Here is a 13,783-nt window from a genome sequence, read left to right as displayed (position 1 = left end):
AGGAAGGGGATCCCCCATCAGAGATCTCCCCATGGCAGCCGAAGGGAGCCACAACAAGGAGGCTGAAAAACTGCATGCGGCTCCGGAGCCGCAGGTTGCAGACCCCTGGTCTATCCCAATGCAGTCCTTACTCATACGGCTACACACGTATGGCGGCAGGAGGGGGGGGACACACAACCAATCTCCTATAGGGGGAAGACCAACTCTGCTTCCAAGCTAAAAAACACATTTTACATTCTATAAAGGGTGATAGGTCCTCTTTCAGACATATTAGAATGTACCTGTTTTCAACAACAAAGATGCATCAGATGAATGCATCTCCTATTAACAGGCAGCTACAAAAATATTTTTGTCTTTTTTTACACAAACAAAATAATTCTTCATAAAAATGGCGACACCCCAGCTGTGCAGACACTGCTGCCATTTCCCGCCTTACTTCGTGTCTAAGGTAAAACGCCCACGTCCGGGTCAGCTGAGTGACGAGCTTGGGATCCGCCCAGTGTGTGACAGCTGTGGGCGGAGCTTGTCCCGCCCAGTGTGTGACAGCTGTGGGCGGAGCTTGTCCCTCCCTACACTCAGCTGCCTCCTCAGCTCCCGTTTCCCTCACGATCATGGACTTCAACGTGAAGAAATTAGCGGCCGATGCTGGAACCTTCCTGAGCCGGGCGGTGCAGGTACAGACAACTCGGACACTGGAGGCTGCCCGCTGGGGACGTTGTACGGCCTAGTGAGCCTGCACGAGTCTTGTGGCCTCAAGTTTGCACTTCATTTATTTTCCTCGCCTATCTACATGAATGTATGTTGTATAACTAATAGAGGGCCATACGAACAAATGGTGCATTGCGTGCTGTATGCGCCTAATGACATAATGGCAGACATAATGGCAGCTGTGTGGTGACAACTCCTCCTCAGTCTGTAATCCTGTTGTCACCTCTCTGCCTGCCTGAACCCTCACATATGTGAAGCTGCTCTGTATCATTGGAGTCCCTGCAGGTTTAGGAAGCTGGGATGTGACTGACGCAGGATGACCACATTACAGAGAGGAAACAAATTCATTTATTATCACAATCCAAACTTGTTTTTTTTCTTTTGGATAAAATATGTAAAGGCGTAGAGTCCCTGACAGGTTTTACTTCTATCCAAGGCACCATTGGGGAGATTTCCCCTCACTTCCTGTCCTGGGGACGGACTTTGTCTATACCTGCATGGCAGGAGTTGCAATCCTTTCCCATTGATACGCCTTTATAAAGTCATCTGTGAAATTTGGGGTTTTGGATTGCTGGCCTGCTGAAGATGCTATTTGTCTGGCTGTAATACCTTCTAAAGCCACAGATCTGGAAGTGTCAGATTATTTTATTTAAAGCGTACCCAAACTCAGTATTTTCGGGGTGGACAATCCTTTTATGTTATATTTTAAAAAGGGTGCAGCACAGCCCCCTAATGATCATATAGGAGTGCAAAGCCCCCCAGGATACCTACGTCACGCATCCTGGTAGGCTCTTGGGTGCTCCTGAATCATCTCAGGCATGCGCAGAAGGAGCCTTTTGCCAAAAGGGAAAAATTGCGGATCTCAGGTATGCACAGTGGGTTTGGCAAGATTTTTTTCCCCATCTACATCACCTGATCTTGCGCCTGCGTCCGGTGACGTAGGAAGAAGAACAGAGAAAATGGAGCCCATTCACCGAAAAATTGCCGATTTCACTCATGCACAGTGAGATCCGCAAGGTTTTTTTTCCCTTCTATGTCACACGATCTCGTGCCTGTATCAGATGACGTAGGAAGAAGAACCCTGAAGAGGATAAGATGCCGATGCCTGCCCCGGGGACTGATACCGGGACGACGCGGGACAGGATGAAGAGACCTACAGACCGATTGACTGCTCTGCGGGATTGAAGGTAAGTGTTTTTTTTTTTTTTTGTTTTGGGTTAGGTTTGAGTTTACTTCCTTTTTGAGCTCTTTCCTTGTTCCATGTCGGCTCCTCGGGATGCATTGAAGCTGATGAATCAATGGATAATAGTAAGGGAACATTCTCTGAAGCAAGCAGTGGCATCTCTGAAATCTCTATCCTGGTACTTCACCAATATGGTATCGGTATTGTCGTTTGTTTAAATTTAATGTGGATCTTTGGCGCAGATGGTATACTTTCTGGTCGTCCTCTCACACTGATAAACACGTCACCGTCTTAATTGGTAGAGTTCTGTGGGACGCAGAGCAGGCAAAATCACTGAAGACCCTCTTGCAATAGATTGGAATGTCTTCTCCCAGCATGTCTCCTGCTCTGCTTTCCACATGAATGTACACGAGATGACGGTGACTCTCAATGCACAAAGTGTGGAAAAGGCAACTTCACCCATTACAGGTACATTATTCACCAATATGTGTTAGTGTTCTCCCCATAAAGTTTAAGGTGGGTGGTGGATCCTGTATTGTGACCAATCTTTTAAGTAACTACCCAAAAACAGCCGGGTGGTTACTGAAAAGTGCTGGGTGGTGCGCCCTGCTAAAAGGAGCTGGGGAGAACACTGATATTAGCTGATTTGAGAAGGAAAAGCCACCTGGTGTAATATTAGCATGCTTTTATTTAGGTTTTTTTAATAAAAAAATCAAAGATGACAGGTTCTATTTAGGACTGAGGTTATATTGAAGCTACATATGCTGTCCAAGTTACTAAAGCTTCCTAAGCCAATCTTCTTGTGTATGGTTGAGCACAGTATGATAAATCAGCAAAAATGTTATCTGGGTCACAAAAACCTGTGTGCTAAGAGTAAGGCTGTGCACACATTTTTAAAGCTGGAACAGATCTTCCAAGATTGTTTCTAGTGTGAGAGAGTGACAGGTGAGTGAATGAGCGTAGTACAACACAACTCTCCTCTATGTAGAGGGGAGGATGACCGACCGGCACCCAGCTGTGCTCTCCTTCATTGACATTTATAATGGCCGTTCTTGGATCTGTCCTGATGGATCCATGAACGACATCAGGCGACCAATGTACAGATGTCAGATTTCCCCCCAAGATGAGCACAACCATTCATGTCGGGCAACATTATTCTGATGATGTATACATAGCCTAAAGCAGACAACAGGGGTTATAATATAATTGTACAATCTCCTTTAGATCCACTAAAAAGTTGGTAGTACAGGGTCCACTTGACTGAGTAGATCTTGTACTATCAGGTTTTAAAGAGGAAGTAAACTCAAACCTCCACAAAACCAAAAAAATACACTTACGTTCAATCCCACAGAGAAGACCATCGGGTCCTGGGTTGGGTCTTTGGGTCGGGGTGCCGTCATCTTCTCCTCTTCTTCTGGGTTCCTCCTATTACGTCACCAGACACAGGCGTGAGATCAGGTGATGTAGATGGGGGGAGGGGGGAAACTTGCCGATCTCATTGCGCATGCGTGCCTCCCAGGATGTGTAGGTAGGTATGTACTCACAATTACTGTTGCTGGTAACAATCTTTCATGATTGTTTTTAGTGACAGGTAAATGAACGCCCTGTACCCATAGCATCATTCAGTTCTGTGGAGAGGGGAAAGCATGAGTGTCACTGTGTTGTGTTTTCCTCCATAGGAGTGAACAACCGTTGTTCCTGATCAGGAATTCATCAATGTGCCAAGAAGGATTCATGAACGACATGCTGTACACATATCAGATGAGCACAAAAGTTTGTCATCTGTGATTTGATGTGTGTATGCAGCCTAACACAGAATATATAGGTGTCTGCGAGATCTATTCCTATAAGTGCTTGCCAAGCACCTTGACTGTCAATAAAATTTAAAAGTTTGTAGCTGATATTGCACTACATCAAAACTATTCCCTTTATTCTTTAATATTGTCACATCTGTGAATAAGACATATTTAACTACCCTATAACATAATTGCCTAGTATAGTAGTGCATGTTTTTCCTGTTAAACATATTTCTCAAACCATTTCTCTTCTCAAATTTCTAGTGCTGCAAAATCTACACAGTTACATTGTGGATGTTTTCTCTTGTCAGTCAAATAATGAATCACATTGCTGACATTAAGGATTTCAAAGCAGAGAATTATAATTAGCCTTGTACTAAACTAATTCCTGGATAGGGTGGAACCCTGGGTTTCCCCTCACCCATCATCCCTCTAGCACTAGAAAAGGCAGTCCTCTGTCTTCTGCATCAGATGACAGCAAAACAAGATTATTATAACAATGTTAATTCACATTTTAGAAGCCTTTTTAAGTAATGGGCTGAGTTTATACTAGCTGTTTTTTTCATGTGGTACAATTTAAAAATAAAGTTTAGTATTGAAACACATGTCAGTTTTTTGTTGCTGCATAGTTTTTCTGACACTTGCTGTGTCCTAGGGCCCTTTGCCGGTCCATCAGCCTCAATATACTCCAAATGAAACTGAGCTTTTAAAAATGTGTTTTTTTCCAAAAGCAGTCCATTCTAGCAGAGTGCACCACCCAGCACTTATCGGTAACCACTTGGCTGTTTTAGGTCCCCAGGTGTGGTACACTTTCAGCTTTCGAGTGCTTTCATGTATTACAAGTTTTTGCACCTTATAGATTGTGACAATATTCTGTTTGGTATTATTTGGAAGTTGAATATATCATATATATAAAAAAAATTAATACTACTATATATAAATCTAGGAGCTGCTGAACTGGTATTTGTATAATTATCTATTATTGATAAAGTGCAAACATGTTATTGAGGGCAATACAATAAATAAGAGCCAAGCCTGCATGCATGCGCAGACAATGACACAGAAAAGAACAGGACCCGGCGTTACTGAACTTTAAAGAAATTGGGGAAATGGAACTAGGGTTCCATAAAAGTTTAAAGAGGTAATTTGGAGTTCTTACTTAAAGAGGAACTAAACCCAAAGGCGCAAAAAAAATAAATAAAAAAATTCACTTACCTTCAATCTCAATGATTGCGGAGATTCCAGGAACTCCATCCACCAAGACCTATGTTCCATCAAATGTTTACCAATTTATAAATTCATTAATTTTGTGGATTGTCACAAGCATTCCATCTTTTTACAAAAATATATCACTACAGTTTGCAAAATGTGTTCTTATGCAATTTTGGGATTCTCATCTTTCCTAAAATTGTGCACACCGACCGACATCACCTCTTCTAGGCAAGCTTTGCACTTTGTTGTTATCCTCTCTAGGTGGAAAGGAACTGTAGTCTCTGGAAATCTCCTTCTCCAGTTTGCACACTGTATTTAGTGACATTTAAAGTGCCTAAATTTGGAGCTAGATTTAGTGTCTAATATGTCAAGAACTAAAGCTGTCCAAAAACAGTTTTAAAGGTAAGGCATAATGAGTTGCAGTTAGGATTGCTCCAGATGAAGAAATAAAAATGAGGAACTATAGTCTCTAATCCAGGTTATTTGACATTTCTCCTTCAAGATAGAACAACTGGCGGTGTGTATAATAATCTAAAGGTATGCATATGTCACAGTCATTGCCTCCCTCTGTCAATCAGCATATCTGTACTGTGGACTAATATCTTGGTACTTAGGCATGTTGTGAAAAATTAGATAATTGCTACTTTAAACATTCTCAATTACTATAGGTGTTGGGGTTGGTTTGCATATTAGCAGCATTGATAAAGCCCAGGGCAGTTCATTTCCTTTTTAGTCTGTTTAAAGAATGCTGCTGGCATTTGTAAGGCTGTTACAAGTTTGTATAAATAAGGTCTGCCTCAGCAATCCTAGCTTTTGCTTCTGTCATTTATCAGGCAGAGAAGTGAAAAGAGCCCAGAAGATAGTATACAGGGAGGAAATGACACATTTATGTGTAAATACTGGAGGATTATTTACCCCAACCTCCATGTTTACCCAACACACCTACATTATGTTTTGAACTTAATTTCTAAAGCTAAAAGTTATGCATTGCATCGATCATTGATGTAAAGTAAGCTAATGGAACGGGACATGCACACATTCACTGGGTTTTATATTTTTCTTTTGATTGCCATTTTGTGTGCATGTGCTTTTTTACCCTTCAGTAATTGATTTTATTCCTTGGTATTTATTTATTTGATTGTTGCTTAATTTTACTTTGTTTCATACAGTGAACCTGGTTCTAGTCTTTATACAATGAAGTGTTTACATATTCTTAACAGGTAGTGAAAACTCCACAAAGCAAGCCTCCACTCACCTGTGTAGCTTTAGTTTTTGTGGAAAAATTAACTTAAATTTAGTTTAAAATTATTAACCAAGGCAGAGAAATCTTTTTTTCCCCCTATTACTTTCTGTTGCACTAGAATATTGGCAGCCTTTCAGCCCTCAAATGTAAACACATAGCAGGTGTTGTGTAAGTTGTTAGAAAGTGGCTGAAACCTAACTTTAAAGTCTTTGTGTGCTTCAAGGAATGCTAAAAATGAATTACTGCACATTACAAGCAGCTAGAGAGTTTGAAGAAATGTTCCTGTCTCTCTAACCACCCCTCTCTCTGTTATGTACTGTACTGCAAAGAGAGAATATTTGGTGCTCTGCATTGCACATTAATATCTTTGCAATACATGACATGGGTAAATATAAAGTTCCTTCTGCAAAAGGAGACACTTGTTTGCTTTAAAGGGGAGAAGTAGGATAGCCCCAAGATTCCAATTTCACTGGAGTCATGAACTAATGATACAGAAATATTGCTGGTAAAATCTTCAAAATAAACAGAAGCAGAGGGTGGTTAAAACTTGTTGTTTACAGGTTGGTGTGTTGGTGTTTACATTTTGATCTCAGTGGCTTATGAAATGTTGTATGTATTTTTAGATCCTGTTGGTAAATTAAGATTAGTCTTCATCTGGGCGCATGTCCATTTTATAAGCTACAGAGAGCTTGGCATATCATTTTTACCTTTTTGCCACCAAATCCAGTTTGCTTTTAGTTGGTTGATTGTTATCAAAAGTGTAGCTTAAATGGAGCTATGTAGCCTTCTGAATAAAAGATTATTATGAAGCCCACCCTATAAAATAAAAAGCTGAAAGCAGGAAATAAAGCTAAGCTTTCCCAGGAGTAGGCCCAGTGATGTCACCAATGTTTTGGTAATTTTTCCTTTTTTTTAATGTGACTTTCAATTCATAGTATAGAGGTTGCCTTATAAATGAATGTTACATTTTATGCAAGGTCTGCTTTAATATATATGTAAACCTTCTATGGGGGAAGGTGGGGCAAGTTAAAAAACAAAATAAAGCAGCCACCACCACATCCTAGTACTGGTAAACTGCAATATATTACACTGCAGTCTGTTTTGAAATGCTACTACTAATACAGAAGGCAAGGGTTAGCAGGGGTGACATTTTTCTTTCTAATCTGTTAGCGGAGCATTCTTTTAAAATACACATTGTGTAAATCAGGAACTGATGAGGTGTCACTACTGGAAAAATCCCTTGTGATGGCCTGCAGTGATCTGGATTCCACTGTAAAAGTAGTTTGTATTTGACTTTAGTGTTTAAGCTGTCCTGATTCAGGATCCTAGCCCCTTTTTTTGCCAATATAATATTTAAAAGACCTTCTGCGTATTCTAACAAATGCCAGAAATCATAAAACAAACAGTATGTCCAGCTTTTACAACCATAATAGCTAGGTTATATTTTGATATGGTAGGCACTTTGCTGAGTTGCAAAATTCAGGAAATGAAAGATGACGATGCAAGCAGTAGCAGTTTTGTTATTTAAATTCTTTTTATGCTGGGTTCAGTGCTGACCGTTCCATCACTGTAATCAAGGCTGGATTCTAAAATGTCTGTGCACTGCGTTTTTGCCCGCCTATTGGTATGCATTGCATAGGGTTAGCCTATTCATAAAAGTAGACTGCTCAGGCTAAGTGCATTTGGGGTAAAAGGCAACCCAGCATTCAATAAAAAAGGAAATCATTATTTAGTTATGTAGAGAATAAAATTTTCTCAGTCTGTACATATTCCATAAATGTTGCTAAAGTTTATTTCTAATATTTTGCTCTCCCTGGTTCGTCTTTTAACCATTCTAACCCTGTTTTGCATTTCTTACATTGCTCTGGTTCTGCAGTTCAGGCAAAAAATGGTTAGTAGAAATTAACAAAAGGGTGCTGTTACCGTTACCTGAAAGCACCTTATCCCATGCATTCCCTAGTTAATGACTGCATGTATTGCTTAGCCTCCATGGCTGAAACCCAATAAATGAAAGTGGGGAAGAAATGTTTATCAGCTAGTTAAATAATGTGAGCTCTATCTTTAGGTACATAGTGACAAGCTGACTGTGTGCAGGGATGTCCAATAAACTGTTTCAGTACATTAGAGGCTTAAGTTCAGCTTTTGGGCATGCAAGAGGGAGTTGAAATGATATTAATGCTTGTCCTAAAGCTGTTCCCAGTTTTGTTTTGTTATTTTTTTTTTTTTACATTTTTATTGGAACACTGGGTCTAATCCTAGGTAATGTTGCAGGAACACCATCCAATTTAGGATGAAGCCTGCAAAAAGTGAAATGTAAGAAAAATCCATGTATACAGTTCAATAAAACATCCTTACGATGTATGCGACTAACTAGGGGGGAAACAAATGTGTGTTCTACATATCGGCAGCCCTGTGCTACCAGGAAATGCATAGGACCTAGCACACAAGCAAATTTGCTTCCAATTAGGCACACCACGTTAATCAGTTTTCCTAATGCTCTCCGTTCAACTTTATGTGCCCAATTCCAAACTTACTTTCAGATTGCAAGGTAAGCTGATCATTTTATGGGCTTGGTGGTTGGAAGTAAAAATCATTACAAGATTCAGATTTTTTTTTTTGTTTTTTTTTTTTTATTTCATACTTCATACACTTTTTTTCTGGTTTTTGGATCTTTAGTCATGTTGATAAGACAAGCTGAGATGTCGTGGATCCTGTGCATGTTCCCAGGAGTTCTTTTAGTATTTGCCCAACAAATCCCGGCATTCTACAAGCATGTGGGGCTTAGTGTACTTGCAAAAGAAGATTACCAACTTCCCAGTAAGCAGGTTTTATTGTAGAAGGGACAGTGCCTATCCCTTCTGCAATCAAAACCTGCCTGCTCACAATTTTTGAATGCGTAATTATAGTTTTGCTTTAATGTCTGATTTACACAGTTCACAACAGACATGGTAACGTTCATGAACTCAAGATCAGAGATTTATTACCCGCTTGCAATTTCAGCCATTAGATATCTATTTGTTATTATTCGGTGTACCATTTTATACAGATTGAAACAGAAATGTTTCTTCTCGTTACAGTCACGGTAGGTTGGATGGGCCTTGTCTTTTATTCTTCGTTGCTAATGTTACTTGTTTCCTGATATTACAGCTCTGCTTTTATAATCAGAAATTATATACAGTTTCTGCATTTAGCAAGACTTGTTTTTATCCATAAGTGTTTATAGATCCAAACTAATGTCTAAATTCTTTGTCCCAACAGTTTACAGAAGAGAAGCTTGGACAGGCAGAGAAAACAGAGCTAGATGCCCACCTCGAAAATCTTCTTGCCAAGGCTGAAAGCACGAAAGTATGGACTGAAAGAATTATGAAGCAGACAGAAGTCTTACTTCAGCCAAATCCAAGTAAGTAGAATTATAAACCAAGAGAAATGAGAATGAAATGCAATCCAATTGTGATAATTCACACAAGTTTGTTTAGTTAAAACATTTATAGATAACAATTTTTTTATTCCAACAGGTGCACTGTTTGCACTATTTTACTAGCACGCTGGTACAGTTGCATCTCCATTTTGCTGAAGGTTAACAGATATTATTACTGTAATTGAAGGGTGTTTTGATTTTCACCTTTATTCAATTTTTTAAATAGATATTATAGTTATTTGAATAATATAGAAAAGGTTCTTTAGAGGTTAAGAATGTTTTAACACCTGAAGTAAAACATTCTAAATTTTAACATTTATACTCCCTGAACTTGTCCAAGATGATGTTTGTGTTCTGTCACAAGTTGGTAGTTGGCCAGGTTGTCCACCTAAGTGAGTATTATGTCCCTGTATTTCCTGAAAACAAATATCTATAGAACATACAAAAAATGATGCAGGGTTCTCCCCAGATCCTTTTAGCTGGGCGCACCACCCAGCACTTTTAAGCACCCACCCGCCTGTTTTTGGGTGGTTACTAAAGAGTTTGGTCACAATACAGGGGCTGCCACCCGGCTTAAAAACAAATCTGGCTTGAGGACAGATGATGGAAAGATGCTATTGGCTGTGGGGTATCTTCTCAAAGATTTCACCTGCTCTGTGTTACATAGAAGTCTTCCTGGAGTGACATCACTCCTAGCAATGCAAAAAGCAGGGGTAAAATTAATAAAATTTTAACTTTTTTTTTTCACCTTAAGTGTGCTTTTCCTTTACTAAAAGTAGGGAATTTGGGTGACAGAAGTGGGTCCAGAGAGGTTAAACAATGTATGCACACAATCACACTGACAGATTCAGCCACCAATACGATAGTGGAATCATGTACATAATCAACATTTAGCTTTCAGACCAATCACTAGTGCAGATGAATGGGATCTTGATTTCAAGTTGATGACAACATTGTGGGAGCAGCTTGCACATCCTCACCCATGTCTTAAGACTGTTGTATTGCACATGTGTGGGCACATAGGCACACATTTAATGACTGGGTGCACCCTATATAACCACTATATTAATATGGAACCCAGAGACTATTGTAGAGAAGTCCATCGAGTGTAGACGTCTTTAAAACTTTTGCCTTTTTGCCTTTCAGCCTTTTTAAATACAACTAACATAATGTTAATTCTGTGTAATTATTTTGACCAATAAATCTTTTTTTCTTACTGAGATTAAAGAGGAAGCTTAAACATCATTCTACCTTCTCAATTCTTTTATATTGAGGGATTGCTATTGCTGCTACAAACTGTAGACCATTTACATGAGACTTTATGGAGGAACGATCTGCCTTTGTATTGAGGACTGCATTTCCCTAAATCATTTAAGATTTTACATGTCTAGGGATTAGTACAAATCCTCAACAAGTTTGGAAATCCAGGCACCTGTTTTAGAGAGCGCTGACCGATCTCAAACTCCATAGCTACAGGAGTACAGATTGGTCAGGAATTTAACTTCAGGCTGATGGCTGAATTGTGAAAATGCTGATGACGTTCACTTTGCCCCATGTTCCATGATTACTTTAGCAATGACTGATTAGCTTAGTGAGCTGCTGGTCCCATATAAATATATATATATATATATATATATATATATATGTATGTCCCGTATATATTTATTGTTGTAATATTGAGAAATATTGTTAAAAAAACAGTATTTATATATTAGATAAAAAGACGTGTTTGTCACCTTTTATTCCTTTCATGTTTGTCCAGCTCTACATTGGCAAACATTGGAGGAGCATAAATGAAAATGTGATTGTTGTGCACTACCTCTTGAAACACTGGGCTGAATAGGGTCCATTGTATTACCTGTCAAAAAATAAATGCTACAAAGTAGATGTTTACTATTGCAGTAGTAGGGGTAGTATCTGTAGAAAAGTATATTTTTATAGTCTGATTTATTACTGCTAATAGAACTAGCTCTCATAGACTGATAATCTTTATCATTTTGCTTTTATCTTTAAATTTTTGCGTTCCTGGAAATCTGATGTTTTCACATTTTCATTACATTATCAAGACTTTTTTTAATTTATTGATTCATTTTGCTGTTGACTTCCTTCAACTTTTCTTCTTTGTTTTACTTTTAAGCTTTCCAAGTTTTTTTTTTCAAGGCACAAGGACTTGAAGAAGTACTCTTTGTGTTTATCTGATAATGGCTGACTTCCTGTGACCAAATCCCTTTTTCCTTCCTTTGTTTGACCTGCCAGACTCCACTGGGAGTTTTGTATAATGTTAGACACCGGGCCAAGAATATTCCACATATAGAGTATCTTCAATTTTAATTTTTTTCCTTAAGGTAAATGTCTAGTATGTCCTGTTCCTTTTTTGCCATGCGGGCATACACATTTTCTGGACAGAAAATGCCAGATTATAATCTGCCATTTTCTGGCCAAACAATGTGTATGCTGTCATGGGAAGAAAGGAACAGGACATATTAGACATCTACCTTAAGGAAACGGGATGTCAGATCCCACATTAATGTAGAAATAATGAAAGTGAAATAATACCTCTTAGTAAAAGGCTGCTTGTCAAAACAGCTAGGCATCTTAATAGAATATTTTGGGCCTTAAACATTAACTGCCTGTGCTGGCATTAGTTTGATCATAACAAGTAGAAAAGCAACTTTTTCTAGCATTCTTGATTTATTTATGCCTCAATATTTATAATAATATTAATATTATTTGGATAATGTTTGATTACCCTGCTATGTGTATGGGTACTGGCATTCAGTCGTGAATGGGCAGATATTTGCCTGGAACAAAGTTGTGCATGGCTGCATTATTATTGATCTAGCAACTGTTTATTATATTGCCTTCCTTCTTTATATTTATTTATTTTTTGCTACATAGGTTATAGAAAATATTGTCCCATATAGATACAGCTCCTCTTTTTATTGACTGGAAAATACATAATTAAAACATTGTCTCAGCAGTGTCATTGTTTAACTTGTGAATACATAATGCCTTTTTTTTTTTTTTTTTTTTTTTTTTTACACCAATATTCTTTTGAGGAAACGCATAGTTCAACTCCCCCTAGGCTTTATTCATATGACACTGAACTGATGACTTTTCTCTTTGCTTTTTTCTTCAAGATGCAAGAATAGAAGAGTTTGTCTATGAGAAACTTGACAGAAAAGCTCCAAGTCGCTTGAATAATCAGGAGCAGCTGGCCCAGTACTTGATTGATGCAGGGAATGACTTTGGTCCAGGAACAGCATACGGTGAGTATGTGCAATGGCATCCACTGAAGGTTGCACAGCTGGAATAAAAAGCTGAGTCCTACACAACATATGCAAAGACTGTCAGCTGCGATACACTTTCATTAGTAAACTCCACATCTTTCCATTTAGATAATTATAGTTGTGTTTATCTTTTTAGTGTGATGAGTAATTGCAGTTTTCTTGCTTGTCACATTTGATGTCAATTGCAATATAACCTGGTGCACAGGACATGCAGTCACTGCCTCAATTAACACTTGTATATTCCAGTATTCAGTTCTAAAAATGACATTTAATCATTTAATACAATGCTGTGTGTGCTGTGCAGTAGAAGGATTCTGAATATACCTACTTCAAAACCATTTTGGATTCTATTAACAAAGCATTATGATTTGTATTTATGTTCCAGGAAATGCTCTCATTAAATGTGGAGAGACCCAGAGAAGAATAGGAGGAGCTCACCGAGAACTTGTACAGACTGGTGCAATTAACTTTCTCACTCCCTTAAGGAATTTTATAGAAGGGGATTATAAAACAATATCTGTAAGTATGAGAGGTAGACGGTAGCTCTTGCTGTGTGCTGAAAATGTGTCTCTATAGTCTCTGTAATCCTTATTTAACATAGTTGTTCTAATTGCTTAGAATAAAATGCAAATTATGTGGTGTTTTTCTTTTACCTAGGTACCCCAAAAATATACCTGAGCTATGGAGTTATTTACTAAAAGGTCATTTGAATATAAAGTTGTACTGCAGACAGATTTGCATAGAATTTGGCAGAATTTAAAATCAAAAGTCTAAATTGCACTTTCTACAACCACCAACAGGAGATGGTGGGTGCTCAACTAATGATGGCATAAATTTACCAAAAATGTGCAATGTACTAAACTGTGAATTGCATTTGTTTTTGAAAAGCCAGCCTTCATTGAGTTTAGATATTATCAAAGAGATATTTGTTGT

The 13,783-nt window shown here is 38.4% G+C and overlaps 1 protein-coding gene across 4 annotated transcripts in view; it reads left to right on the top strand.

Moving 5' to 3' along the window:
* The first annotated feature begins 516 nt into the window (after positions 1 to 516).
* Positions 517 to 13,783, top strand: part of SH3GLB1 (SH3 domain containing GRB2 like, endophilin B1) — a 34,741-nt gene continuing 21,474 nt past the window's right edge. For all 4 annotated transcript variants that reach the window (XM_072419926.1, XM_072419925.1, XM_072419924.1 and 1 more), the window contains exons 1-4: positions 517 to 674; positions 9,401 to 9,542; positions 12,701 to 12,829; positions 13,236 to 13,369. In XM_072419926.1, coding sequence (XP_072276027.1) covers positions 612 to 674; positions 9,401 to 9,542; positions 12,701 to 12,829; positions 13,236 to 13,369 — 468 coding nt within the window. In that variant the 5' untranslated portion in view covers positions 517 to 611. The remainder of the gene's footprint in view (positions 675 to 9,400; positions 9,543 to 12,700; positions 12,830 to 13,235; positions 13,370 to 13,783) is intronic.

The sequence above is a fragment of the Pyxicephalus adspersus genome, chromosome 8 (assembly GCF_032062135.1).
Source record: "Pyxicephalus adspersus chromosome 8, UCB_Pads_2.0, whole genome shotgun sequence".
Taxonomy (NCBI): domain Eukaryota; kingdom Metazoa; phylum Chordata; class Amphibia; order Anura; family Pyxicephalidae; genus Pyxicephalus; species Pyxicephalus adspersus.
The sequence above is the reverse complement of the archived record's forward strand: the minus strand, read 5'-3'. Positions and strand labels throughout refer to the sequence as shown.